Here is a 26,291-nt window from a genome sequence, read left to right on the forward strand (position 1 = left end):
GTTTTTAGACTCCTCGGCCTCTGGGGCCATGAGGAAAGGCCCCCTCTGTTGTTTATAGTTCACAGCGCTCATGGTTTGGTGCTGCAGTGAGACCAACCGAGAGAGCCCCTTTTCTAGGAATCACACTGGAGCACCTGTCTCTGGCCAGCCTCACCTTGGGCATCTCAGTTCTTGCCTCTCCAGAGTCCATAGGTGGGTGGGGTCTTAGCGTCACACAGTCCCCATGAGAGTCCCCAGAGACTGGGGGACCAAGGCAGAGTGAATAGGTAAAAGCAGGAGGGCTCACAAGGAGGGCTGGTTCAAGTGTTTTTAATTCCAGGCTCCGCTCCATGGACACGCGGGCCGAAGGGGGCCCTGAGGAAACCAGACTCATGGAACTGACTTGATCTCCTTTTCCAGATGGCCAGTCTCATTACCCAAGCCCAGCGATGTCCCAGTTTACCTATCTATGCCCTCTCTGTCTGGGCACTGGCACCCTGGCTGTGAGGTCTAGCTGGGGTGATGGCGAGGTAGTATGTTCCTCAAGGGGCCCTTGTGGTTCCTCCCCCAGAGCTATTCCTGGCCTGGGAGCTCCCTGCCCCCCTGTCCCCCTGCCTGACCTGACCCCACAGCTGGGAATGGTGTGCTAGGGGTGGGGCAGACCCTGCCTATATAAGCCTGGACCTAGGTCTCTCGGGCACTCTGGAAGCTCAGACCTGCAGCTGACCCACCAAACACTCCAGCGTGACCCCCTCCCCAACCAGCTCAGAAATGACAGGAAAAAACAGCTCTGAGGCTTCTGTCTCCAGTCCAAGCGAGACAGCCACCTCTGAGGCTTCTGTCTCGAATCCAGGCGAGACAGCGCCTGAGCCTGCCCAGGTGCCCATCATGGAGTCTTCTGGAGAGGTGGTAGCATCAGAGTCCACGGGGCAAGAGCAGGCTCCAGAGCCACAGAAGCCTGACTCTCAGGCACTGGACCCCGAAGCCCCTGAAGCTTCTGCCATACCCGCAACCGCTAAGCCTGAACCTCCAAGTGAAGGTGACTAGAAGGCGGGGGCAGGTGGAGAAGGGAGGCAGGTATGCAGGGAGGGGCTCCTCATCTCACCCTCATTTCCCCCTCTCTCAGATGTCCCCAGTGCCCCACTTCAGCTGACCTTGGAGGATGTGAGCCAGAGCTCCCTGACTGTGAGCTGGGAGCCCCCCGAGAAGCTGGGGAAGCTGGGGCTTCAAGGCTATGTATTGGAGCTCTGTCGAGAGGGAGGTGAGCACCTGGCTTAGTCCTGCTTCTGTTCAGCTGAGCAGGGCTAGGACAGCAGGGACAAGCCCAGTCCAGGGAACTAGAAAGGAAGAAGGTGTGAGCAGTGGTCTTAACTACCTGGCTACCACCTCCTGCTCCAGAGGGACCTCTGCAGGAAGAGGTGCTCAGTGACCTCAGGAGACCTTCCGTCCTCCAGCTCCAAGGAGCCTCTGAGGAACAGAAGGGTGGGGCATAGATCTAATGAGACGGGAAGGAGGTACTACATCTCAGAGGACTTTGGGGGGGGTTAACCCAGGAGACAGAAAGTGGGGGGATACAGAAGAGGGGACCTTAAAATGAGAGGTATGAGGAGAGCTAGGGAAAGTAGGTCCCTGGCAGCCATGTTCAGCCCGGCTTCTGCCTCTACTCCTACTTTGCTTTCTGTGACTTGGTGAACACGCCCAACCTTCTCTGGCCTTCTGCATCCCCACCTCTGGCCAGCATCCCAGAGCTCTAACACCACCTGGCTTTGATGTTACTTGATGCTACAAAAGCGGAGGGCGGGGGGAGACTATAGCCCGAGTAAGGTCAGCTTCTGTCCGTGATCACCCTTGAGAAAAAAAGCCCCATGAGAAGGATGCCTCTGCCACGTCACTAAGACCCAGACTTTCTCCACTGCCCTCAGCCTCAGAATGGGTGCCTGTGAATCCCCGGCCTGCGATGGTGACCCAGCAGACGGTTCGAAACCTGGCCCTGGGAGACAAGTTCTTCCTGCGTGTGACTGCAGTTAGCTCCGCAGGGGCGGGCCCTGCAGCTGTACTGGACCACCCTGTCCACATCCAAGAGATCATTGGTAAAGCCCCTTCTTGCTTCTTGCTCACAGACTGGATGCAATGGGGAAACTGAGGCCAAGGTCAATGGGACCCAGACAGCCACTTCCCGCACCCTACACACACATGCTCAAGTCACATGCTAACGTGTCTTGCCTTGTGAAAGATTCAGGTTCTTCAGCAGCAAGAAGGAAGTCCAAGAAGTCACTTCCCCGAGTGGTCCAGCACCCCTCCACCACCACTGCCACCAGGGAGCAGCTCCTTGTGCCCAGAGATGAAGCTTGGGCTCCCAGCACTAGAAGCCACCCATTCTTACTTTTACCTAATCTTAATCCCTGACGTCATAGAAGCTGCCTTTCTAGTTCCTCAAACCTGGATTCTGGAACACAGGGAAGGCCCTCCATGTTCCCTGACCCTCATCAGGAAGAGGAATCTGTGAAAAGGGTCTGTGAAGGCTTTTTCATCCCCAAAGGGCAGTGTCGCTGTGAGGACCTCGAGGCCAGCTGCTGTCCCTGTTGCTAATATTTCTATTTGCGGGGTGCGTTAGCCTTAGTCCTCTGACTCCCCTCCCAAAGCTGCTCAAGTTTCAGACTGTTAATGACGGTGAGTCATTTGGTCTGATCTCAGGTCTCTGGGGACAGTGCAGGGCCCCAGGGTGAAGAGAGACACGGGCAAACAGGTGGTCTGAGACCTTCTCCATCTTCCTTCTCGTTCCTTGAGGGATGGATGGAGGCTGGAGACAGAGCCTACATTTCCAGACAAAGTATCTGGGAAGAGAGGTGTCTCAGCCATAGGAGGGCCCAAATGTAGATTCAAGGAAATACACTGCTTTAAGGTCTAAAGACATAGACGACCAGAACCCAGACTGTCATAGCTGAGTCAAACCAGGCAGATCCAAAGGGCCCGGAGACGCCCACAGAGTGACCCAGTCTTTCAGAAGTCTCGAGTCCTGGTGCCCACACAGGACCGTTCACAGCCAACGAGCTGAGCAGCATCTGCTTCAGCGGCTTTCAAAAGCCAGGACATTATCTGGGTGAGATAGCACACACCTCCCACCGCCAAATCGGCAGCAGGATGCCTGAGCTGACTCCAGTGAGGAGGTGCTAGGAAGTCCTCCTGGTTGGCAGAGTCCCAGCCCTTCCCCGGAGGCCCCAGGAAGCTCAGACTCTGAGATGCCTCTGAGACCTGGTGTTGAAGGAGCAAGCCAAACTCAGCACCCACCTCTCCACCAAAATTCCTCTGGCCGAAGAGAAGGGGATTTCCTGGAGAGAAACTTGGGGAGGAGGCGATGAACAAGCCAGGAACAGCCGGACCTCTCATGGCCTGGGCAGGGCAGGGTGGGGGCCTTCTCCAGGATCCTCAGCTGCTCAGCTGTCCCCCCTCTGGGCCACCTGGAGCTGCCAGGCATGCCTGACCTCCTGGAGAGGTCCCTGGAGCACTCCAAACCATGAGGCTCCCAAGCCAAGTGCCTGCTCAGCTAATCCGTGGAGACACAGTGTTCCTTCTTCCTGTGCCCTCCTACATGCCACTGGCCAACTGTTGCCACCTGTTTACTGCTTAGGAGGCTCAGGCTCAGTCCCCACACCGTCCCCCAGGGACAGGGATGGCAGCTGCTGCAGCTTGCCTCGGAATGCCCAGGGATACCTGACTAGGCCACAGTCAGGAAAGTAGTTCCTACCAAAGTAGGAGGCTGACCCAAGACTTCGGGAAGGAGACCGAGAAGGCTGGTAGGGGAAGAAGCTGGGCACCTGCTCTAGCGCCTGTGCAAAGAGCCTGAGCCTCCCAGCAGGCCTGGAGGCAGAGGCTTGAACCAGTGAGGTTCCATGTTCTCAGAAAAGTCCTGGGTCCCTGGGGTGCACGTACCGAATCAACAGGAAGCCTGCGCACTCAGTCCCTCTAGGAGACAGATGTGGAACCCGCCTCCCTCCAGGGGGAGACAGAGAGCCAGCCAGGTCCATCTGGAGGTTGAGAATGCCTACACCTCAGGGTAAATCCCAGCCTGGCAAGGCTGAAGCGCCAAGGGAGTGCCGGAGATACCAACCAGTTCACACTGTAGAGCCCCTGACCTCTTGGGAGCCTCTCAGTTCTCAGCAACCCTTAAGGGATTTGGGTCCCTCAATCTCGGCATTGAAGGCTTTGCCCTCCCAGTGAGGCGGCTGCCCAGACTCGTGGGGACATACTAAGTGGGAGCTGTACTGTCTAGCCGGCACCCACACTTGCTTTCCCCTCCTCCTGCCTCAGAAGTCCTCACTCAACTGGGCTAAGCCCAGACATCTGTTTTCCTGCAGAAGCCCCCAAGATCCGTGTTCCCCGACACCTTCGGCAGACCTACATCCGCAGGGTGGGAGAGTCTGTCAACCTGCAAATCCCCTTCCAGGTAAGCCTGCCTCGCTGGTAAGATCCTGATGCATCATGAGAGACCTGGGAATGTCAGGATTCTCACTAGAGTCTGCCTGGGACCCACAAAGATGGCTGCCTTCCCAGTTTTGCACATAACTCAACTGTGAGTGAACAGATAGCAGCCCCAGGGCAGGCCACACACTCGAAGAAAAGGTTCTGGGCAGCAACTGTGGGATCAGTAGGACAGGTTTCCCAGGCACAGCTATGGTGGGGTAGCAGTGGGGTGCTCATACCGATCTGCACTCACCCCAAGCCCATCTTTGTCAGGGGAAGCCCAAACCACAGGCCTCCTGGACTCACAATGGCCACGCCCTGGACAGCCAGCGGGTGAACGTGCGCACGGGGGACCAGGACTCCATCCTCTTCATTCGCTCCGCTCAGCGCTCAGACTCAGGCCGCTACGAGCTCACTGTGCGTCTGGAAGGCTTGGAAGCCAAGGCCAACATTGACATACTCGTGATTGGTAAAAGGGCAGAAGGGAAAGGGCTGTCTCAAAACCCTCGTCCCCCACCTTGCATCCCAGAGCGCATGGTAGGGGAAGGGAGGCTAAGCGTATCGTGGCAAGTGCCAAATCGGGGGTGTGAAGACTTCGTAGCGGGCCTGCTTCCCCTCACTTCCCTTCATGATCTGGTCCTGCAGAGAAGCCTGGGCCCCCGAGTAGCATCAGGCTACTGGATGTCTGGGGTTGCAATGCCGCCCTTGAGTGGACTCCCCCCCAGGACACAGGCAACACAGAGCTCCTGGGCTACACGGTGCAGAAGGCAGACAAGAAGACAGGGGTGAGGCTGGCTGGGCCTTAACAAGGGTGGGAAAGAAGTGGTTCTGACTGAAAAGGCTCATCCCACTAAGGGGCTCTGGATGGAAGACTAGACCAACTACCGCTGACCGACTCCCTCCATGGTCCTAGGCGAGCTTCTACTGGGCCGCAATGGAACTATCTTATTATGTATATCAATCACCTAGGAATCTGCTAAACATAGACTCTGAGGCAGGCAGTTGGGGCTGGGGGCTGGCAACCCCCACATTTAAACAGTGCCCAGGTCATGAGGCTGCAAGCCTGTTAGCCACACTGTGAGTAGCGAGGCTCCTGAGCTCCTATGAGGGACCCAGGAGTCCTTATCCCACTTTCAAGCCCCTCAGGCCCAGTATTGGATGGTTCAGCCTCCCAAAGCTGGGACATGGGATGAGCCCCTCTGAGGTGAATTCGGGGAAGCAGGAAAGACAAGAACTGGGTACGAGCTGGAGGTCACCCAGCCGTTGTCCCCGCAGCAATGGTTCACAGTGTTGGAGCGTTACCACCCCACCACCTGCACCATCTCAGACCTCATCATTGGGAACTCCTACTCCTTCCGGGTCTTCTCGGAAAACCTGTGTGGCCTCAGCGATGCGGCCACCACCACCAAGGAGCTGGCTCACATCCAGAAGGCAGGTAAGCGGTTCTGAACCTGGGCAGGAAACCTAAGCAGGACTTACCCACACCCCTCTAGGCTTCTCCTCGGTCCCTGCTCCTTGGAACATTTGCTGCCCTTCCCCCCACTCAATAGTTCTCTGTGATATGAATGTATGTGTGATTTTGTACACACACTGGCGTGGAGTGACCATAAATAATGGGTGGGGACGGACAGATTTTAGCAAACACCAAAGCAAAGCCATGCAAATGAGCGGCCCCTCAGGAGGCTGTGTGCTTGTTATAAGATGCCTGTGGCTGCTAACATCACAGAAGTCACTGGGTCTCCTGCCCAGTGTCCCCAGGGGCACATTCTGAAAGGTGACATGTACATGGTAGGCAGACTGGCAACCTGTAAGGACACACACCTCCCCACCCAAGACTGCTGTGGTATTTACTGTCCCCATCAGGTATCTGATCAGTGCGGGCAATCGGAAACTTCGGGACCCCACCTTGACCCCTGCCTGTCCCAGATCCTCCCCACAACATACACATCAGTGACCCTAGAAGCCACACTTTTAATTATTGTTCATTTTAATTCCATTTATTTGTGTGTACGTGTGTGTTCACATGCACGCACGCATGTGGACTCTAAGGACAGCTTATCAGGTCTCTTCTTCTACCTTCCGGGCTCCAGGATTGAACACAGGGTGGCAAGGTTGGTGGCAAGCATCCTTACCCCCTGAGCTATCTCAGTCACCCTGGAAGCCACACTTCTGAACAGCAGCCCAAGCAGCACAGCCATAAGTTTTGTGTTGAAAAGAAAGGAAAGCCACCGGGCCTCAAAGACAGACAGAAATGGAATGTGATGTTCGGTTTCTGCCTCACTGCCCTGTGGCTCGGTTTCCCCACCCACTCCTCTCTGTTTACCTCTGACCTGCCTCAGCTCCACTCAGCTAGGCTTTCTCTGGTGCCTGACAGTTTCCATGTGTTGACCGGGTTGAGCTTCCCAAAGCTTAGGGGTTGAGGCCAGTCTTCTGAAGCCCCCTTAATGCCTATGACCTCAAATTCTCGCCTGAACTCAGATATCACTGCCAAACCTAAGGGGTTTATTGAGCGAGACTTCTCAGAAGCCCCGTCTTTCACCCAGCCCCTGGCTGACCACACCTCCACTCCCGGCTACAGCACACAACTCTTCTGCAGCGTCCGAGCTTCACCCAAGGTGAGGAGCCCTGGGCTGGTGGGGCGGGCAAGGGCAGCAGGGTTGAAACTGTCTCCTGAGAGTCGGTTGCAACCCATGTTCTCACTTCATTGTCCTTCATCTGACCTTGCTTTCAGCCCAAGATCATCTGGATGAAAAACAAGATGGATATCCAGGGTGACCCAAAGTACCGTGCAGTTTCTGAGCAAGGAGTCTGCACCCTGGAGATTAGGAAGCCCAGCCCTTTTGACTCTGGGGTCTACACATGCAAGGCCATCAACGTGCTAGGGGAGGCCTCTGTGGACTGCCGATTAGAGGTCAAAGGTGAGAGAGTCTGAAGGTTCCCTTAGTTCCTGGCCATGGGGGACAGGTAGTCTCCTCTTTGGAGAGGGACTAGATCCAACTCAAGAGTGAAAACTGGAGCAGGAGGCAGGAGTAGGGGAGCGTTAAGCACAGGTTGTGTGACTTTCCAGGTGGGAAGATGTTCTAGTTGGGGATCGGGGCACTGGGGATCAAACCTCAAACCTCCCAGTTCCCTCCTGTCTTCCCCCAAGGGCTAACCTGTAGGATCTCTTTCAGCCTCTGCCACACACTGAAGAGCAACATGGCAGACTGGGACAAGGAGACAGGTGAGCAGATGGACCCACTCCTTCAGCTAACTCCAGTGAGCACATGGTCGAGGACACTGGGAAGGGAGAACCCACTTCCCAGGCCCAAAGCATCACTGAGGAAGAGCTAGGCAGGAAGGGAAGGCAGTAGACAGATCTGGGTACAGTTTTGCAGCTAAAGTCAACTAGCACGCATGTTCAATTTGGTAAAGACAGGGTAGGGCTGGGCCATGCTGGTGAGGTCTGGAAGGGAAAAAGGTACAGCGTGGGTGGTCACAGGACAGGATCTAGTCTCGAATTTGAGTGACTATAAACATAGATATCTTCTTTGCAATTTTTTCCTCATCAGAAAAGTAGGGACGCAGCCCTTGTCCTTACTTCTTTATTTAGTGGCTCTGAGGTTCTGGAAGAACTAGGAAGTTCTAGGGCTACACTAGGCAGAGTTCAGCCTTGAGAACTGAGCCTAAGGAAGAACAGAGAAGGGTGGAGGTGACTCTCCATCTGACCCCCCTACTTCTCTTCTGGCAGCTTGGTCACATACCAGGGCTCAGAAGGACATTGTCTGCCAGGTCCTGCAGGCCTGAGGATCGGGCCCTCAGGACCAAAATATCTCTCCATGGATACCCAAGACCAAGACACCATAGGAACATGGAGAGGCCTGTGGTACCTGCAGGCCTCCCTCCCCCAGAAGCTGGCGTCCAGCCAGACCCAGGAGTGGGCTTGGCAGGCCTCAGGTCAGGCCTCCTGGGTACGAGAGTGCCCCAGACTGCTGCCCCCTGGAGAGTTGTATGCTGGGTAGGAAGCAGTCAAATAAACGTGTGTGGTGTTACAGCAGGGGCTTCTGTGGCAGTGAGTGTCGTGGGAAGATACTATGTTGCTATGCAGGGAGACACTGTCACCACAAGGAAAGTACCAACAGGAAGGGTCTCCCGATAGCACAGGACAGTTTTCAGACATGTGAACGTTCCGGATCTTGCTTCCTGATTCACAATGTGCTACCCTAAATGTGTAACTATAGCAACAGAAACACCATCTTGGAACCTTCCTTGTTCCATCTGCTCCCACACCCCTCTCCCAGCTTTCCCACCATCGCCACCATTGCTTTCTCTGCTAAGGTGATCTAACTGTCCTCTGACAGCGCTGGGGTGGTACCGGCAACACACTCTCCACAAGGGTTCACAGTCTTTTATTAGACACAGGGACCTCCTTGGGCGTCAGGGACACCTTACCTCCCACTGAGGGAAGAGCCTGGAGTCAATACTCACACTCAGAACCTGTCACCCTCCCCTGCTGCTGTCCACACAAGGAAGAAAGTCAGGTTCAGTAGGGTATGGATTGGTCCTGAGACCCACAAAGGCTTGCACTATACTCGTAACACAGCTTCTGAAACCCCTAAATACTGAACTTAACCCCCCCCAGGAGCATTTTGGATATTTGAATGCCAGCAAGGCAATCCTTCACACTCTCAAGAGAGTGGTCTCTGGTCTGGTCTGGCCTGCCATACCCCACACCAGGAGTGCCCATGTCACCCGGGAGCCTCTTGGAGGCTTCCCTCATCTTCCTCCCCACTCAGGCAGAGTGTTCCCAAGAGTTGTCCTTTCTGGGGCTTTCTTCTCCTGGAGCCCAGAAGCAGAGATAGTGTCATCCAGGAGAGTCCAGGCCTGCTTCTGAGAGTTGGTGACGCTTGGTGGCCCAGAAGACAGAAAGTTACATTGGGAACACCCGAAGTTCAGGGCAAAAGTGCTCAGTGCTGCCCTCTGCTGGCTACTTGAGGCCAGCACCTACTGGACCGTGCTTATGTCCCAGTGCTTAGAGGCCCACTGGAATTCCAGGACTGTGAATAAACAAAATCCAAGAGTGGATCCCTAGTCCCATTCTTTCTGCCTCGTCTATATATAACTTCAGGCTTGTCGGGGTAAGGACTGCGGGCATTGCAGGACCTGTATGACCAGAAACACAAAATCCTTAGAGGTGGGGATAAGGTCTCCTTTCCTGAACTTTGCTATTTTTTCCTACAGAATAGGAGAGAAAGCAAAGCCAGGACATACCCACTTCTCTCTATCCATCCTCTGAGGGAGTCTTATCCTCACCTTGAAGTTGGTCTTAATAGCAGGCCCCCTGTTTGACTGTAGGAGCCAGAATATTCTAGCCCTAGATCTCTGAATGCCTTGTAGAACAGCCAGGTATGGGCACTCAGCACCTCAGGGCACCCAGTTCCCTGCCATAGCCTGACCCACCTCCAAGCCTCCTCCAGCTCTCCCAGGTACAGGGCAGCTGGATCCTCGGGGAGGGGCCCTGCTCTGTGGCATCTCTTCGGAGCCTCCCTGGTGCCTACAGCTCACACCCCAGCCGGGGCAGCTAAGGAGGAGCAATGGGACAGTTGGGACACTGGTTGTGGGCTGGAGGGAGTAAGGTGGAGGCTAGTCGTCAGCCTTCTCCTCTGGGAGGTCATCGTCAATGGGGGGCTTGGGCTGGCATCGGAAATAATCATTCCAAATCTTCAGAAAGGTGACCCGAAACTTGTGGATGCGGAAGGCGTAGACGATGGGGTTCATGGCCGAGTTGCCGTGCGTGAGGAAGATGGCAATGTAGATGAGGATGCTGGGCTTCTGGCAGGTGGGGCAGAAGAGGGTGATACAGTTCAGGATGTGCAGTGGCAGCCAGCTGAGGGCAAAGAGGAAGAGGATGAGCGCCAATGACTTGGCGATCTTCAGCTCCTTCCCGTAGTACTTCTGTGGGTCACCGGAGGAGGCAGATACTTTTTTGTTGAGCTGCTTGCGGATCAGGTAGAAGACCTCCAGGTAGATGAGGACCATGAGGAGCAGCGGCGGCAGCACCCATACAAAGAAGTTGAAGTAGACCATATACTCCATGCTGATAACCTTCTCGAACTCACACTTGATCACGGGCTCCCCCACACTCCCGTTAGCTGCCCAGGCTTGCTCCACCTCACTCAGATTGTTCCAGCCGAACATGGGTGTTAGGCCTACCACAAGGGAGAGAATCCAGCAGCCTGCTATGGCCACTGCCGCCCGCCGCTGGGTCACCACTGTCTTGTACCTGGAGGGAAGGAGAACAGGGTATGAGAAGTAGCCCCGTGACTCTGTGTGGACCCCTTCCCTGAGGCTCACCTGCCGCTAGGGGCTCTAAGAGGAGGCTTCTCCACATTGAAGATCTAGTGTGTGTGTGCACGCACACACACACACGTGTATGTCTTTAGCTCAGGGGCCTAACTGCTAGAATCTAAGGTTAGCCCAGAGTTTGTAATCTCCAGCCTCATTTCTCTTCCAGCAGAGGAAAGAAATTCTGAGGAGTCATAAAAATAATAACAGAAGCTGGGCAGTGGTAGTGCACATCTTTAATCCCGTTCTGGGGAGCCAGAGGCAGATGAATCTCTGAGTTCGAGGCCAGCCTGGTCTACAGAGTGAGTTCCAGGTCAGATAAGACTAAACAGATAAGCCCTGTACTGAAAAAGGAAGGAAGGAAGAAAGGAAGGAAGGAAGGAAGGAAGGAAGGAAGGAAGGAAGGAGAGAAGGAAGGAAGGAAGGAAGGAAGGAAGGAAGGAAGGAAGGAAGGAAGGAAGGAGAGAAGAAAGGAAGGAAGAAGGAAGGAAGGAAGGAAAGAAATAACAAAGGACCCTTTTTAAGAGTTACAAGCAAATGGCCTAAGTACAGCTCACTTGTACACACCTTGACCTCACTGGTTTCTCACCGTTGGACTATAGCAGTCCTAGGGGTGGCAGTACAGGTACAGCCCACTAGACCGAGGTTGAAAATGGTTGAGAAGCCTTCCCAAGGCCACACAGAAGCTACCAGCACCATCCTATGCTACCTAACAAGTCTCCGTTCTCCCAAAGAGCCAGGTGTTGAACACACCAAGAGCATCCCAACAGTCCTTTCCACCCCGGGCCACTCCTTTTGGTTCTGTTCTGCTTGGCTGTAAGCATCTCCTGCCTACTTGGCTTCCCATTCCCCTTTTTCATTTTACAGGTTAGTCTCAAGGATAAGCTCAGCACTGCTCAACTAATTGGGACTGATTCTTGGGGAAGAAAGCGGTGTTTGCTGAGCATCTGCTAGCACTTCCTGCTTCCTCTCATTCTCTCAGTGGAACTTGCTTGGCTGCAATCATCAGAGGCCTTCTGCCTGGGGCAATGCATGGCTGCAGTTCTCAACAGGCAATCATCAGAAGCCTTCTGCCTGGGGCAATGCATGGCTGCAGTTCTCAACAGGCAATCATCAGAGGCCTTCTGCCTGGGGCAATGCATGGCTGCAGTTCTCAACAGACAATCATCAGAGGCCTTCTGCCTGGGGCAATGCATGGCTGCAGTTCTCAACAGGCAATCATCAGAGGCCTTCTGCCTAGGGCAATGCATGGCTGCAGTTCTCAACAGGCAATCATCATCTCTGTGCTGGGGACAAGATAAAAATTTCTGCCACTCCATAGCTCTTATTTGTTTATCTTTTTTAAAAAAACATGATTTATTTATTTTTATTTGACATGCACTGGTGTTTTGCCTGCATGTATATCTATATGTCGGATCTCCTGGAACTGGAGTTACAGACAGTTCTGAGCTGCCGTGTGCGTGCTGGGAATGGAATCCCGGTCCTCTGGAAGAACAACTAGTGCTCTTAACTGCTGAGCCGTCTCTACAGGCCCTGTTTATCAGTTTTTATTTTTAAAGATTTATTTTATGTGTTTAAGTGTTCTGTCTACATGTATGTGCACTGTGTCTCTGTACCCAGTAACTGAGGGGGTGAGAAGGGGACATCTGAACCCCTGGAAATAGAGTTACAATTGGCTGTGAGCTAAAATGTTGGTGCTGGGAACCGAGTCTAGGTTCTCTGCAAGAACAACCAGCGCTCTTATCAGCCAATCCATCTCTCCAGCCCCAGGCATGTATTTTTAAATTTTTTATTATAGAGTGTGTGTGTGTGTGTGTGTATGTGTGTGTGTGTGCGCGCGCGCGTGCACGTGAACACGCACCCCAATGCTCCTGTGGAAGTTAGAGGAAAAACTTGGGGGAACCGGTTCTCTCTCTCCTTTGAATTTGTGGGTCTTGGAGAGTGTTGTCAGACATGAGAGCAAGTGTCTTTCTTTACCCACTGAGCCATCTCGCTGGCCCTGTGTAGCTCATATTTTGGATCAAGTTACGATAGCACTAAAGCCAGGAGACAAGGGCTCTCCATCACGATGTGCCCTTCAAGGCTGAGCGATGCCACACAGTAGAGTTTCAACCTTTCCCAGGTCTGCAGACACATCTGGAATGACTCACAGGAGACGAGGCTGCCTATCAGCCAGAGGTGACAGCCTCTCTTGCCGCTGGGGGCTTCCCACGTCTCTTAAGATGACACTGCTCAGAGGCCAGCCATAGTGTCCTCCACCTACACTCTAGTGTTGGAGAGAATGCCAAAGGCTGGGGCCTGCACAACTCCATGCCAAGAGCTGGCAGAGTGGCTGCAGCTTGCCCAATTGTTATTTTCCAGTGCAGTTCCTGAGAGGGCTGGGGTGGCCTCGTGAGCACTGGGCTGTACAGGAAGGGCTCCAACTGTTTTCTTCTGCCCTGTGCCAGAAGAATCCTCTGCTCTCTCTTTCTTAGACACAGATCTTCTGGGCCCATAAGGACCCACTGACACCCACCTGCTCCTGCAGACCATGGAGATGAGGAGGTAACAGGGAGAAAGCAGACACCCCTCTGAAAGGCCAGCACTAGCGGGGGCTTTGGAACCTCACATCTAATTCCTTCATTCCGACTCTAGCGCCTCTAAAGTCCTGGCTGCCCCCTACTCTACAAGAGCAGGATTCTTGTGCTCCCAAACTGTCGAGCAGCCCTAATGCTGGCTCACTCCCTGGTGCCTCACTCTGGCACTGCAGCAGAAGCCATGTTCTCCTCCTTCACATCCGCAGCCGAGCAGCCAGGCTGCTGGATCCTTTGTAGGCAGAAGAGCTGAATGTGGGCACCGAGTCTGCAGGTTGCTAACTCAATTCCTCCTTCAGAGGGTTAGGATGATATAAAAATGAGATAATGCTCAAATACTCTGCAAATACCCTCTTAATACTCCCTAGCCTGAGCTCTCACCCCACCAAGCTCCTAGACAAACACACCTGCAACATCCCAGTGCCTCTAGGAGCTCAGCAAACATAGCCTGGGTGCTACTCAAACAGGTCTGGCTCATGGGCATCTCCAAGCCTCCCCATCATGGCCTTCCAGACACAGGGAAGCAAGTTCCGGGCAAGAATTTACAGGGAAAGAACAGAAAGGCAGATCACCTTATGGGGTACTGCTTTGACCTTCTTCTGGTGGGAGGTGGGTAGACTAAAATGAGCTCCAGAACAAAATGGGTGTAGGAAGGGTGGGTCAAGGCTTCTGTTCATATCACTGTGCATTAAATCTTTCTTTTATATCATTTTTATATGAAGCCATTTCACAGCCAGGCCTCATGGGAACTTCAGAACCACACTGTGTGGGCGTGCAGCACGTAACAGAATGGCAGTTATATAGATTCAAATGTCTACTTGCCCAGATCTCCTACTTCTAAGCCCAAACCTCCTTCAGGACCCAGACTACCTGGGTCATTTAGATGCAGATAGTGGCAGATTCCAAATATCCTTTGCTTTAGCATGGATAAAACTGGACCTGTTCAGGAAGGGCGCCACCCAAAGATGGAGGTGAAGCAGGTGATCTCACGTGCTGAGAATGGGGTCTATCCCAAGCCCACACATGAACCCTGATGACAGAAGAGATAGAAACCATCCAAGATGGAAGAGAGGGGCGCCGAGAAAGGGGCCTTCTCCCCCTCCCCTTCCTGACTGCCCGAGGGTCCCGGGGGGTTAAAGCTTTCCTGGGGCTCCTCCAGCACCAGGTCCCAGCCGACCCTGCAGGACGGGGTATCAGTTCTCATCTGTTTTTCTTGCTATTTTTTCCTCGGTGGGAAAAACTAGACCCAAGACCTTGGCTGAGGTGGGGCAGCTCTCTGGGGCCAGGGGAGACACCGATCTCTCCCTATGCCTGAAAATAGGAAACTGATGCATGGGGTGGGGCCGTGGAAAATGTCTCTCATTCTTGAGGAAGTCTCTCTTAAATCCAGACCTAAGTCCTCACCACCTCCAGGGGCAGGTGGGAGTTCTCAGTCCCAGGCAGAATGTAAAAACAGCAGGACAACTTAAAGAGTTAATGGAGGAGACAGGCCCTTGCCTACGATCCCAGCACTTGGGACCAGAAGCCAAAGCAGAAAGATGAGAAGTTCAAGATCATGCTCAGCTACATAGTAAGCATGAGCGAAACAATCTACATGAGACCCCGTCTCAAAAAAAATTCTTTTAAACAAGATTTAGCAGAAGGCTTTGAGGTTGGCATGGTAACTCACACCTATCCATCTGACCCTTGGAAATAGAGGCAGAAAGATCATGAGTTCGTGGCTAGCCTAGGCTATGTAATGAGATCCTGCTTCACTACCCCTCCCAAATGCAACTCAAGGAACCAGAGAAACAAGGGTAAGCCTACCACCTCAAGAGTCTCTCTCACTATGCAGAGATTCTCATTACTCTTAAACAGTTCCTCGAGTATTTTGTCTTGATGCACACGCACATGTGTGTGCGCATATGTCTGTGTATGTGTGTGCGCATGCGTGTGTGTCCATGCATACGCGAGTACAAGCACGTGTATACCATGGTTCTCTTTTTCCACCGTGCAGGTTCTGGGAATCGAACTCAGATCATTGGGCTTGGCATCAAGAGCCATCTCACGGGTACTCAGCACAGTATCTTTAAAAGTCACTAACAGTATAGCGTGTTAGTGGGCATCTCCTTGTCAATGACAATATCATGAAAATGCTGGAACCCTGGAGTAATGGAGTGGTAACAACCCTGAGATGAAGGGAGGACTCGGGAAAGAAGTAGAAGGCTGCTGTTGACCTCTCAGTGTGAGCTAGAGAGGTTTACACATCTGTGTCCAAATACAGGACAGTCATCAGGGCTGCCACAGGAGAGGAAGCTGAGAGAGGGGTGCCCAGAAAAAAAACAGGTAGCCAGAGGATAATAATAGCTCCATTGCTGCCGAGAGCTAACATCCACTGCTGTCTTCTCCGTGCAGAACACGGGCTTTGCTGACAGCATTCCACCACTCTCTATTATTATCCCCATTTCATGACTGTAGTCACTGAGACTGACCAAGACTAGGACACACATCCAAGGCCTCTCAGCCTGGGAGAAGCGGAGAATTTCTGAGATGTGTCTATATCTAAAGCCTGTGCTTTGTCAAAGGGACAGTTTGGGAGACAGAAGCTGAGGAAGTTTGTAGCACAGAACCCAGGAGCCCAGAAAGGAGACCTGAGAGCTGGGGCTGGGCAGGCAGAGTCCCTGACTGAGACAAGACCTGAGCTGAAAGCTAAGCGACCACCAGCAAGCTAGCCAGGCAGAAATCTGGGCTGTACCTCCCAGACAGAAGGCACTGTGAACAACTGAAGAGGCCAGGACAACTGAAGGAACAGAGAAAATGCTGTATGGATGAGCCACGGGAGAGGAGGAGCTGACTAGTTCAGCAGAGATCTGGCCAGTGACTGTCACCTAAGGCCACAGAAAAGGTTCTCAGGGTTATTCTAAGTGCAGTGATGCTGTTCTACAAAGGAGTGACCACCCATTTCTGGTTTTGGGAGCTGATGCACAGTGCTGAGTGAAAGTGTGTAGTGGCGGGGACCACGGGAACTGACACAGGTAGTTCAGCCACACAGGCAGGTGACAAGTCTGGATGTATCTGCAGACACAGCGGAAGTGGGACAAAGGGTATGGCTTTGGAATGTCTTTAGGAAGAGGGAAGACAAGACCCTACTACTAAGTGTAAAAGTCTGGGTGGAGGAAGAATCAAGATGACTCTGAATTTTATCCTGATAAAAATGAGCAGCAGGGCCACCATGCCTCAAGCATCCCTACCCTCTCTTACCTTGCACTGAACCTCACACTGCTCACCTGAGAACTGGACCCCACCGCGGGCAACAGTCATTGTTTGCGCATCTGAAGCACCCCATCACTCCAGGGCTTTTGTACTCCCTGCTCATCTGGGAGGTCTGGGAGGTTCTCTCTCACCCTATTTAGATCTCAGTTTTGATGTCAGCTCCTCAGATAGTATTCTAGACTCATCCTGAAAACAGAAACAGCCCCCCCATCACCCTGGAAGCTCTTACTATATTTAATTTTCTGGACAAAGAAAATTTTGCTCTATCTTAGCACTGGTAGTATATGTGTTCCTCTCTAGTACTATGAAAGAGTCCTTTAGGATAGAGCCTTCCCCAGCAAGCTCACACCACACCCCCAGCACCTAGACCAGCTCTCAGTAACCATGCAATAAAACATGTTCACACTGCACCCCAGCAACTAGAACAGCACTCAGTAACCATGCAATGAGACATTGTTCACACTGCACTCCCAGTATCTAGAACAGCGCTCAGTAACCATGCAATGAGACATGTTCACACTGCACCCCCAGCACCTAGAACAGCACTCAATAACCATGCAAATGAGACATGTTCACACTGCACCCCCAGTATCTAGAACAGCGCTCAATAACCATGCAATGAGACATGTTCACACTGCACCCCCAGTATCTAGAATAGCGCTCAGTAACCATGCAATGAGACATGTTCACACTGCACCCCCAGTATCTAGAACAGCGCTCAGTAACCATGCAATGAGACATGTTCACACTGCACCCCCAGTATCTAAAACAGCGCTCAATAACCATGCAATGAGACATGTTCACACTGCACCCCCAGTATCTAGAATAGCGCTCAGTAACCATGCAATGAGACATGTTCACACTGCACCCCCAGTATCTAGAACAGCGCTCAGTAACCATGCAATGAGACATGTTCACACTGCACCCCCAGTATCTAAAACAGCGCTCAATAACCATGCAATGAGACATGTTCACACTGCACCCCCAGTATCTAGAATAGCGCTCAGTAACCATGCAATGAGACATGTTCACACTGCACCCCCAGTATCTAGAACAGCGCTCAGTAACCATGCAATGAGACATGTTCACACTGCACCCCCAGTATCTAGAATAGCGCTCAGTAACCATGAAATGAGACATGTTCACACTGCACCCCCAGTATCTAGAACAGCGCTCAGTAACCATGCACTGAATGAACAAATAAGTCCATGGGGAAATGATCTGGTGAATCCACGCTTCATTTAATTCAGAATGACTGACTGAGAAGCCACCTTGTGACACAACCTAGGGAGCCAGAAATGAGGACACAATGTCAGGTGCTCAGCTAGAAAAGCAATGGGAAGCCGGGCGTAGCAGCACACACCTTTAATTCCAGAACTCGGGAGACAGAGGCAGGCTCTGTGAGTTTGAGGCCCGCCTGGTCTACATAGCGAGTTCCACAGTAGCAAGAAATACATAGTGAGACCCTTTCTAGGAAAAAAAACAAACAAACGAAAAATAAGAAAGTCAGCTGGAAAGGCAGACCAGAGAAGGACCATGGAGCTACATGCCCTGCTTTGTTCCCTGCTGCACTGAAAGCCCAGGGACTTGGGGCCCAGTCAGACAATCACTGACCTCCTACTTGGGTCCAGTGACATAAAGCCAGAGTTACCAGGGCCTCTGGGAAGAGGGATAATCAAGTGCTACCAGTTTGTCACCAACACATCCAGTAGCTTGGAGTCCAGCACTGCCCTGCACACTGAGACCAGCAAGTTCTTGGGTCCTCCCGTCTGCGGCCCAGTGCAGCAGCGACCTGCTAAGACCCAGCAGGAGTCCTCCAGCGGCCAGCTCCTCATGGGTCCTTTGCCTCTTGAATGTTCTCTTTCATGGATGAGATCACTTCCCCTTAGAAGCTGTCTGAGCAGCAGGTGGCCTCCCCCAGCCGTGGCATCAGAGGGTTCTGTCTGGACGCCTTTAGGAATAAATTTTAGGCTGACTCTGAGAACATGAACAATAAGTACCCTCTGGGCAAGAAAAGCTCACAATGCCATCAGATGAAGAGCCCAGCATGAGTCCTAGGTAGACAAAGATGGTGACAGGGAGAAGAGACAGAAAGCGGGAAAGAAGGGAGTCTAGGGCTGTGGAGAATTCTCTTTGAATGGCTGAGAACGGCCAGGCAGAAAGGCTAGAGGAATCTTGCTGTCACCTCAGGAAGACTGGCACACACTGGTCCTTCAGCTGTCCTGGGCTTTCCCTCCTGGCTTTGCCCTGCTCTACAGAGTGGCTGACCCCTGGTCCTGGGCAAGCTGGGTCTCAGAAACACTGGCACGCTAGAGAGCCCAGGAGGGAGCAGGGAGTCGGGCTCTTTGTTCATCCCAGCCTAGGGACCTCAGGCTGTGGCTTCATCCCTGCCACTGCCCGCCTCCCCCTGCCATCCAGGCCCACCACAGCCTAGCTTCCCTTTAGCCTCCAGCCTAGGGGTCTCTTCCAGTCATTGCTAATCCCTGGGCTACTGCACCATCTAGTTGGTGTCTCAGCTACTGTTTTATTTTGTAAGCAATTCCTGATACTGGGAACACTTGAGATGTTGCCTGGTTCAACCCTGGAGCTTAGGAGGGGAAGAACTGAGCTGTCTCATGGCTGCAAGAAGTGGGCGCTGACTATGAGCGAGCGAGCCAGACTCTCAGGTAGGCACTGACTCAGAAGAGAGAGAAAGCTGCTGCCTAGTGGGACCGAAAAGGGTTGAGTGTAGTTTGTTAGCGTGCCTGGTAGCTGTTGAGTGTAGTTTGTTAGCGTGCCTGGTAGCTGTTGAGTGTAGTTTGTTAGCGTGCCTGGTAGCTGTTGAGAGCGAGGCAGTGTCCTCAGGCCTGGACACCTATTTCCAATCTCCTGCTCCTCAGCCAGGCAGCACTGGGCGTTAGAACAGGGAAATGAGGGTTGGGTGGGGTGAGCTTAAGCCTTTGTGCATCCATGCAGTCCCCACCGTCAGGGACGTCCTCCCTGGGATGTTCTCCATCTTTCCTTCCACAGCCTTGGCGGAGATGGAGCCATATTTCACAGCTCCGGTCCCCTTCTTCCTGCCTCTCCTCTTAAGGACAATCTCAGGCACTTGAAACTGGAAACTTGGATTTCAAGACGGGGGAAGTAAGGCTTTCAGACATATTAAACTACTTCCTGCAGAGAAATTCTTCCTCCCAAAGGAGAACAGGAAACCGGATACAATCAAAGGCACGCAGCACACTCCAGGGGCCAAATATTTAATAGTAACATTTCCCAGAGGAGTCTGGCTCAGGGGCCCAGGGAGAGGGCCAGATGTTGGTCGCTTACGAATCCTGCTTTCTTGATCCCTGTGACATCACCCACCACCCAAACATGAGTATCAACTAACCCCCAAAAGAGAGGTGAACTAGAACCCCAAGGCCAATCTCAGGGCAGTTCAGAGGCAGAAGGCTCTCCAAACTTCCAGAAAGAAAGGAGCTGGATAAGCTGATTAGGTCATTAGCCTAATGGACCTTGCAAATAGCTCCTGGTCACTTGCTGAGGACAAACAAGTCCACAGCCTAGTGGGGAAGACAATTAAGTCCCATGTGTGAGTCAGAAACGGCCGCTATTCTGAGCTACCGTCCCTTTTCTCCCTCAGATTCGGAGCCCCTCTCTGGGTGCAGAGGATGAAGGAAGAGGCACAGTCACTGTGCAAAAGGAACAGTGGGTCTGATGAGGGAGGCCCAGTCCTCGATGATCAGAGAAGAACCGTGCGTGCTGCAGTGCTCAAGACAGAAGACCCTGTGCCCCTGTGCAGCCAATTCCCCGATTCCTACGTCACACGGATTCCTGCCTTCCCAGTCTGCCACTAACCCACACACTTTGAGATGAAGTGAGCATCTCTCTGGATGTTTTGTCATCCTTACAAAGGGGCTAGGGTGTGCCCAATGGCTCTGATTCACAGCAGGCTGCAGGAATGAGGTGTGGAGAGAGGGTCTCAAATTTGGGGAAGGTAGAATCCCAAAGTAGAATCGCCTCTGGTACCCTTTCCTTTCTCTCTGGTCAGAGGTGTAACAGGATATTCCCTTGAAAATGGGAAGTCCAGCCGATGATCCCTAAAACCGCCTGGGTGACCATGAGATGCAGCCACCTTCTCTCTCTGAAGGCCAGATCCAGTGCCCACATCCCAGTGAAAGGCATTCCTGAAAACGAGGGTACACTCAAAGAACTGGATGCAAGACTTAGTGCTGCCAGTGAGTGCTGCTCTTAGGTTGGTCTCTTCAGCCCTTGGGGTGAAGTCAGGCTGAAGAAAAGACCAACGACAATGGCTTCACCTGCTGTGGGTAGCTGGCTCGTCTGGTGGGATGGGGGATGTGCACAGATGTAATGGCCTGTGTGTGGTTTCCTGGCAGGACTGTCCTTGCTGCCAGGACTGAGCTGGTAAGAGGGGCACAATTCCTTTTCCAAAGCTAACAAGAGGTCTGTAGTCAAGTTTTTTTTTGGGGGGGGGGACGAGGGGAGACTTTGCACAGATCTTTCCTGCTCTGTAGACTGGCCACTTAAAGGGGCAGCAAGGGTTTTCCAACCCGGCTAGTGCACAGGACCGGTGGAACTGGATGGGGCTGGCAAGATGCAGGTTGTTCAGACTAGAAAAGTAGAGGTTCACACACTGCTGATGTGAGAAATCCCAAAAGCAGGCTATAAACTCCTTGGAATAGTTAACCTGTGGCAAGGTCCCGAGATCCCAGCAGTGGCCCAGGCTCTGCCACAAGTGAGCGGGGCTTGGGTGAGACCCTCCCATCTGAGACATCTGTGTACTCATCTGGAGAACAAGGAATGGGTGAGATGTGACCAAAATTCTGGCAGATCACAGCTCCCTTCTAGAATGTGTCAGCCTCTCCACCAGGAGAGCCAACCACAACACTAGCAGCAGGGTCAAGGCACTCTGAAATACACTTTCCCCTGGTTAGCATGTTCTGAATGCTCCCCAGAGGCTGTCCCTCCCCCAGGGTTTTCCCTGCTTCAAATTGTCCTACAGATGGAGGACTAGATAGAAAGGAGAGAAAAGGTGTCTGCTGGGGGAAGAAATGGACGCATGCATGAAATCCAAACCAAGCTGTGGTTTCTCCCCGTTAACAGCTTGTGGCCTTGAGAAGTAAGGTTCTCTAGACTTCAGAAGGTGAGGAGGTGGGGCCTGTTGAGTTTATCAGCCAGCAGCTCTGGCTACAGTGTTATCAGGCCCAGCGTAACAAAGAAGCTCCCCACTAAATCTGTGGGAAACACAGTCAGCTTCTGCAGAGATACAAAACAGGGTGCGGGGACAGAGATGAACAAAAAGACACTGTTCGGCTTCAGAAGGATGAGCGTGGGGATTCCGTTTCTGTTCCACAGCCAGTTCTCTCAGCCCTCCTCCCAATGCTGGGAAATCGGTGTGTTCCTGCTCCATCTGAGCAGCAAGGAGAGTGGGAGGGGCTTGGGAGTTTGCTTAGCCCAACATTAGACACCCCAGATCCTGGAGCTGTGTCCTCTGGAAAGTTCATTTCGGTAGTACCCAGCGTGCAGACTAAAGGTGAGGGAGGCCAATGTAGGTGAGCCGGGCCCCTTTTCCCAACTCCCATCAGAGGAACATTTGATCTGTTTCTACTATAGGACTGTAACTGCTCCTGATGGAGATAGCTTTGAAGACTCTAGACCATCCCAAAGGTCAAGGTTAAGACCAGGGAGGCAACACCAATGAACCTAGAGTCACGAGAGTTGAGGCCCTCACAGACCTTCCACGGCCAGGGAGTTAGGGACACTCTGCTCAGAGGAGGCAGCTACTCCCTAAAGCTCTCAGAATCCAGCTCTGGTTTCTGGAAAAGATCTGACAGATGGAAGACTGTGGGAGTGAGACAGGGCAATCTCTCCACCTGGGAAAACAACCCAAAGAAAGAATCTTCAATGCACCCTCAGATCTCCAGAGTTAAGCTCAGTCCCACCCGCGAATCAGAAGACGAGACTCCTAGAGCCTGGAAGGAGACTCCCAGTATTCTGTGGCCTCTGTATTTCCTCTATCTTGCATCCTAGTCTAGAGGCTAGAACCCAGAATGCCAGCAGTAGGAACCCTAGCACCTAGACATTCCCCCCCATCCCCGCTGTCCCTACAATGTGTTTCCCTGAAGCTTTCTTTGTAGGCATGCGGCCCCGTTAGCCAAGCTTTCAGAAATCAGTCTTTTCTAGTCAGGAGCCACCAGCAAGAGCTGCTGCCCTGGGCTCTTTACCCTGCTGCCTGTGCTCCGGGTGAAGGGAGGTCCAGGTACACAGACACCATAGAAGGTGGAGGCTCCCAGGCAAAGGCCTCTTTCCCAAGTATACACAGAAGCAAGTGGGCCAGCAGAGCCTTGGGCCTAGTAGAAGTTAACTCCCTGCTCCTCCCATGAGACTGTTCAGTGGCTACTCCCTAGACCACGGAACCTGCACACAGTAGGCACCCAGAAATCCCCGAAAATGGAATGTTTTTTTTAAAAAATGCTCAGTTAAAGTAAAAGAGGTGCCACTGTTAACCTAGTTCAAAAGTCCATGGCTCAGGAGGTCCATGGACCCTCGGGAGAATCCTACTGTTGTGGTTTTGTTAATAATAAGTGTGTTGTCAAACTACCTTCTAAATAGTCATATCTACATCCCTAGGTTAGTGTAAACTGTCAACCTTGACCAGGGAAGCCTCTTTCTGCAGCAGCAATTAATTTAGAAACTCATTACTGGCAAAAGGGCTGAGAAAAAGTGTCTGTGACTGAATTCTTAGTACTAAATGGGACATCAAAAACTCTAAGGCTCGGGAGACATGTGGAAGAGGGGGCAAAAGAAGGTAAGAGCCAGTGGTGAAGGGTGTGTTGTGAAATGCTGTCTGGGCATGACCCAGCTGCTGCGCTCATGGAGCCATAGCAGCTAAGGTTGCCTGCACAAGGTCAAGCCAACGAGGTCGGCTAGCATCCCAGCAGGCAGCGCTAATGGATACCAGGGGGGCTACAAAGTCAAAGTGGGAGAAGGCACGAAGGTGAAAGGGGACATGCTGGGCATGTGTTGGAACATATGTCCAGGGGAATGGGAGGGGCAAATTGGGGTGGATATGATCAAGACACATTTATACATGTGTAAAAATGTCAAAGAATAAATATAAGGTGCTTAAAAAAAAGAGAGGCAGAAAGAGGAGACACATACAATGACTTCAAAAATATGGCATATATTAAGCCAACAAAATCACTTTACATGTGACTAAAGTGGAGGGGGCAGTAAGAAGAAGCCAGCCTGAGACTTCTCCTCCTTTCTCAGGATCAACTTCCTTCTTGGCAGGCAGAGGCATGCTGTGCCCAGCTTCCATACCAGAGGGTCACCTCTCTAGATGTCTCCAGATTTCCATTTGAAGGGCCTCCCTCCCTAGCTCCACTAAGTTAGCTGGTTCCATGAAGAGTCTAAACACAGGTCCTCCTTCTGCAATACCAGACCCTCTCTTCACTGCCAGGCCTGAGGAGAAAAGGTGAACAGTCTTCTGGCCTGCCCTTCAGGGTGCCCTCTCATTTGCATCCAGGGGACAAAGCTGCACAGAGCGAGCTGCTGGCCGGGAACCAGAGCAACAGCCTGGCCAAGCAGCTTCTCTGGGGGTTGATCAATAAATCCACTTTCAGTTGTTGCTTCCACTTCTGCGCAGCCTCATGAATCACAGGAGTCTGCCTGACCCTGGGTGAGGGAATCTTGGGTACGAGGTGTGGGAGGAGGGGCTTATTAGATCAAAGCCTTTCCTTTTCCATCCACCATTCACGAAAATTTCGAAATGCCTTGCTCAGGGCTGGAAAAAGAAAACACTGAGAGCCAGCAGTAAGAGGCCTTGGGGAACTCACGAGGCAAGAGTCTGGCAGAACGGCATTCCAGCCTCTGGACAGATGGATGGGGTGGTATCAGAGCAGTGGCAGCAGGCACGTGTGGGGGGCTTCCTTTCCCAGGCAATGTCCATTCAAAAGCCCCCAGATCCCAAGTCTCACAGAAGATGGGCAACCTCTCCATAGTCCCCCAGCCTCACAGACCAGAATTTTGTAGCTGGTACTCGCTGTCTCTAACATCAAAAAAAGGTCAAAACATCAGGACTCTGCCATGGGAAGGCCTGGGGTGCAGTCACACCTGCTATGTCAGCATCTTAGTGGATGACATCACTTCTTAGAACCTTGGTCTCCTGCCTCCCGGTGGCTGCAGTTGCCACTGGCACTGAAGTATACAACAAGTGCTGCTCTTTCCTAGGCTGCACCAGGAGGCAGGGACCATCTCTGTGGAAGAGCCCAGATGCCCTGCCCAAGGTCATGTGCCTACTGGCTGGAACTGGAACTGCAGCTCAAATCAGGCACCTCTGAAACCAAAATACGGTTTTTGCTGTTGCTGCTGTGTTTTTTTGTTTGTTTGTTTTGCTTTGGTTGTGTGTGTGTGTGTGTGTGTGTGTGTGTGTGTGTGTGTGTGTGTGTTTTGGTTTTTCAAGACAGGGTTTCTCTGTAGCTTTGAAGCCTGTCCTGGAACTAGCTCCTGTAGATCAGGCTGGCCTCAAACTCACAAAGATCCGCCTGCCTCTGCCTCCCAAGTGCTGGGATTAAAGGCGTGTGCCACCACTGGCTGTGGCTGCTGTTTTTGTCTGTTTTTTCTTTGTTTTAAGATTATTCTAAATATTATTTATTTTTATCAACAAGTAATTATTGTGCACGTTTATGGGGTATGCAGTAATGCTTTAGCATATGAACTCCTTCTGTGGTGAGAAAATCTCTGCTTTCGAAACTGCCCATTAGTGTTTCACAGGCTGACATTCCCAGGAGGCTGGGAGGGCTATGAGGGCAGGACTCTGTTCTTGCATTCCCCAGTGTCCAGATAGTCTGAGCTCTCCAAGCTGGGCCATGGATATGAATCACCTGGAACTTTTAAAATCAGATTATGAATCAGCGAGCCTGGGGTGCATTGGGTCCCGCGTTCCCAATAAGCTCCCAGGAAGTGCCAAGACCGCTGGTCCCTGACCTGGCTTAGCTTAGCGAGGCCCAATGGCACTCGGCCCAATATCTGACGCAGAAGTAGCTCTTCCCACTCCGGTCTGGGAAGGAAGGTCAGAAAAAGCAAGGTACTCTTTTGGATCACGCAGGAAATAGGCACCCAGTAGAGCCCCACAGGAAGTGGAGAGCCAGGTGTGCTGCACACCTACACTCCCAGCCTTGGGAAGGGTCAGGAGTTCAAGGTCATCCTCTGCTACACACACACACACACACACCACAGTGCATGGATGCCTAAGTCAGCTTGCAGGGTGGGCAGAGCAGTTCTGTTACTACCTTTTGTTTCGTTTTCCTTTTTTTTTTATTAGAGACTAAATTTGGGGCTTCACATGCTAGGCAAGGACCCTATCACTGAGTTATACCCTCAACTTTTTGGGGGGGATGGGGGAAGGCAACAGAATCTCACTAAATTGCCCTAGCTGGTCTTGAACTTAACTCTATAGCCTAGGCAAGCTTTGAGTTTGCAATCGGTCTTTCTCAGCCTCCTGAGTATCTAGTGTTACTGGAGTGTTATCATCTCACAGGCAGAATAACTGAGGCTCAGAAAGATGTGGAAGGTCCAAGGCTAGGATTTAGTTGCTTCTTACCGGAGCTTAGGCAAAGTCCTGCTTCTCCCCAGGGACTGATGGAAAGAGCGTGTCCCTGGGTCCCCACAACATCCAAGCCCAGAACCCAGCCAGATCCTGCT

General features: G+C 52.3%; 2 protein-coding genes across 6 annotated transcripts in view; one reads left to right on the forward strand and one right to left on the reverse strand.

Annotated features, from left to right (window-relative positions):
* The first annotated feature begins 691 nt into the window (after positions 1–691).
* On the forward strand, positions 692–8,473 carry Mybph (myosin binding protein H). The gene is made up of 11 exons (XM_075988017.1): positions 692–1,018; positions 1,106–1,240; positions 1,902–2,069; positions 4,335–4,423; positions 4,714–4,909; positions 5,086–5,225; positions 5,716–5,875; positions 6,919–7,055; positions 7,172–7,358; positions 7,614–7,663; positions 8,171–8,473. Exons 1-10 carry the CDS (start codon positions 751–753, stop codon positions 7,628–7,630), a joined length of 1,497 nt encoding a protein of 498 aa, XP_075844132.1. The 5' UTR covers positions 692–750; the 3' UTR covers positions 7,631–7,663; positions 8,171–8,473.
* A 339-nt stretch (positions 8,474–8,812) lies between these two features.
* The window catches only part of Adora1 (adenosine A1 receptor), an 86,852-nt gene continuing 69,373 nt past the window's right edge, over positions 8,813–26,291 (reverse strand). For all 5 annotated transcript variants that reach the window (XM_075988022.1, XM_075988020.1, XM_075988018.1 and 2 more), the window contains one exon: positions 8,813–10,702. In XM_075988022.1, coding sequence (XP_075844137.1) covers positions 10,063–10,617 — 555 coding nt within the window. In that variant the 5' untranslated portion in view covers positions 10,618–10,702 and the 3' untranslated portion in view covers positions 8,813–10,062. The remainder of the gene's footprint in view (positions 10,703–26,291) is intronic.

Source organism: Microtus pennsylvanicus, chromosome 10 (assembly GCF_037038515.1).
Source record: "Microtus pennsylvanicus isolate mMicPen1 chromosome 10, mMicPen1.hap1, whole genome shotgun sequence".
In the NCBI taxonomy this organism is placed as follows: domain Eukaryota; kingdom Metazoa; phylum Chordata; class Mammalia; order Rodentia; family Cricetidae; genus Microtus; species Microtus pennsylvanicus.

Excerpts from the sequence above, each read along its gene's own strand:
- Mybph (XM_075988017.1), top strand. The coding sequence starts at position 751 with ATGACAGGAAAAAACAGCTCTGAGGCTTCTGTCTCCAGTCCAAGCGAG. Across the intron at positions 5,226-5,715 it reads AGGCAGACAAGAAGACAGGG|CAATGGTTCACAGTGTTGGA; the intron begins GTGAGGCTGGCT and ends TTGTCCCCGCAG. Across the intron at positions 7,056-7,171 it reads GCGTCCGAGCTTCACCCAAG|CCCAAGATCATCTGGATGAA; the intron begins GTGAGGAGCCCT and ends CCTTGCTTTCAG.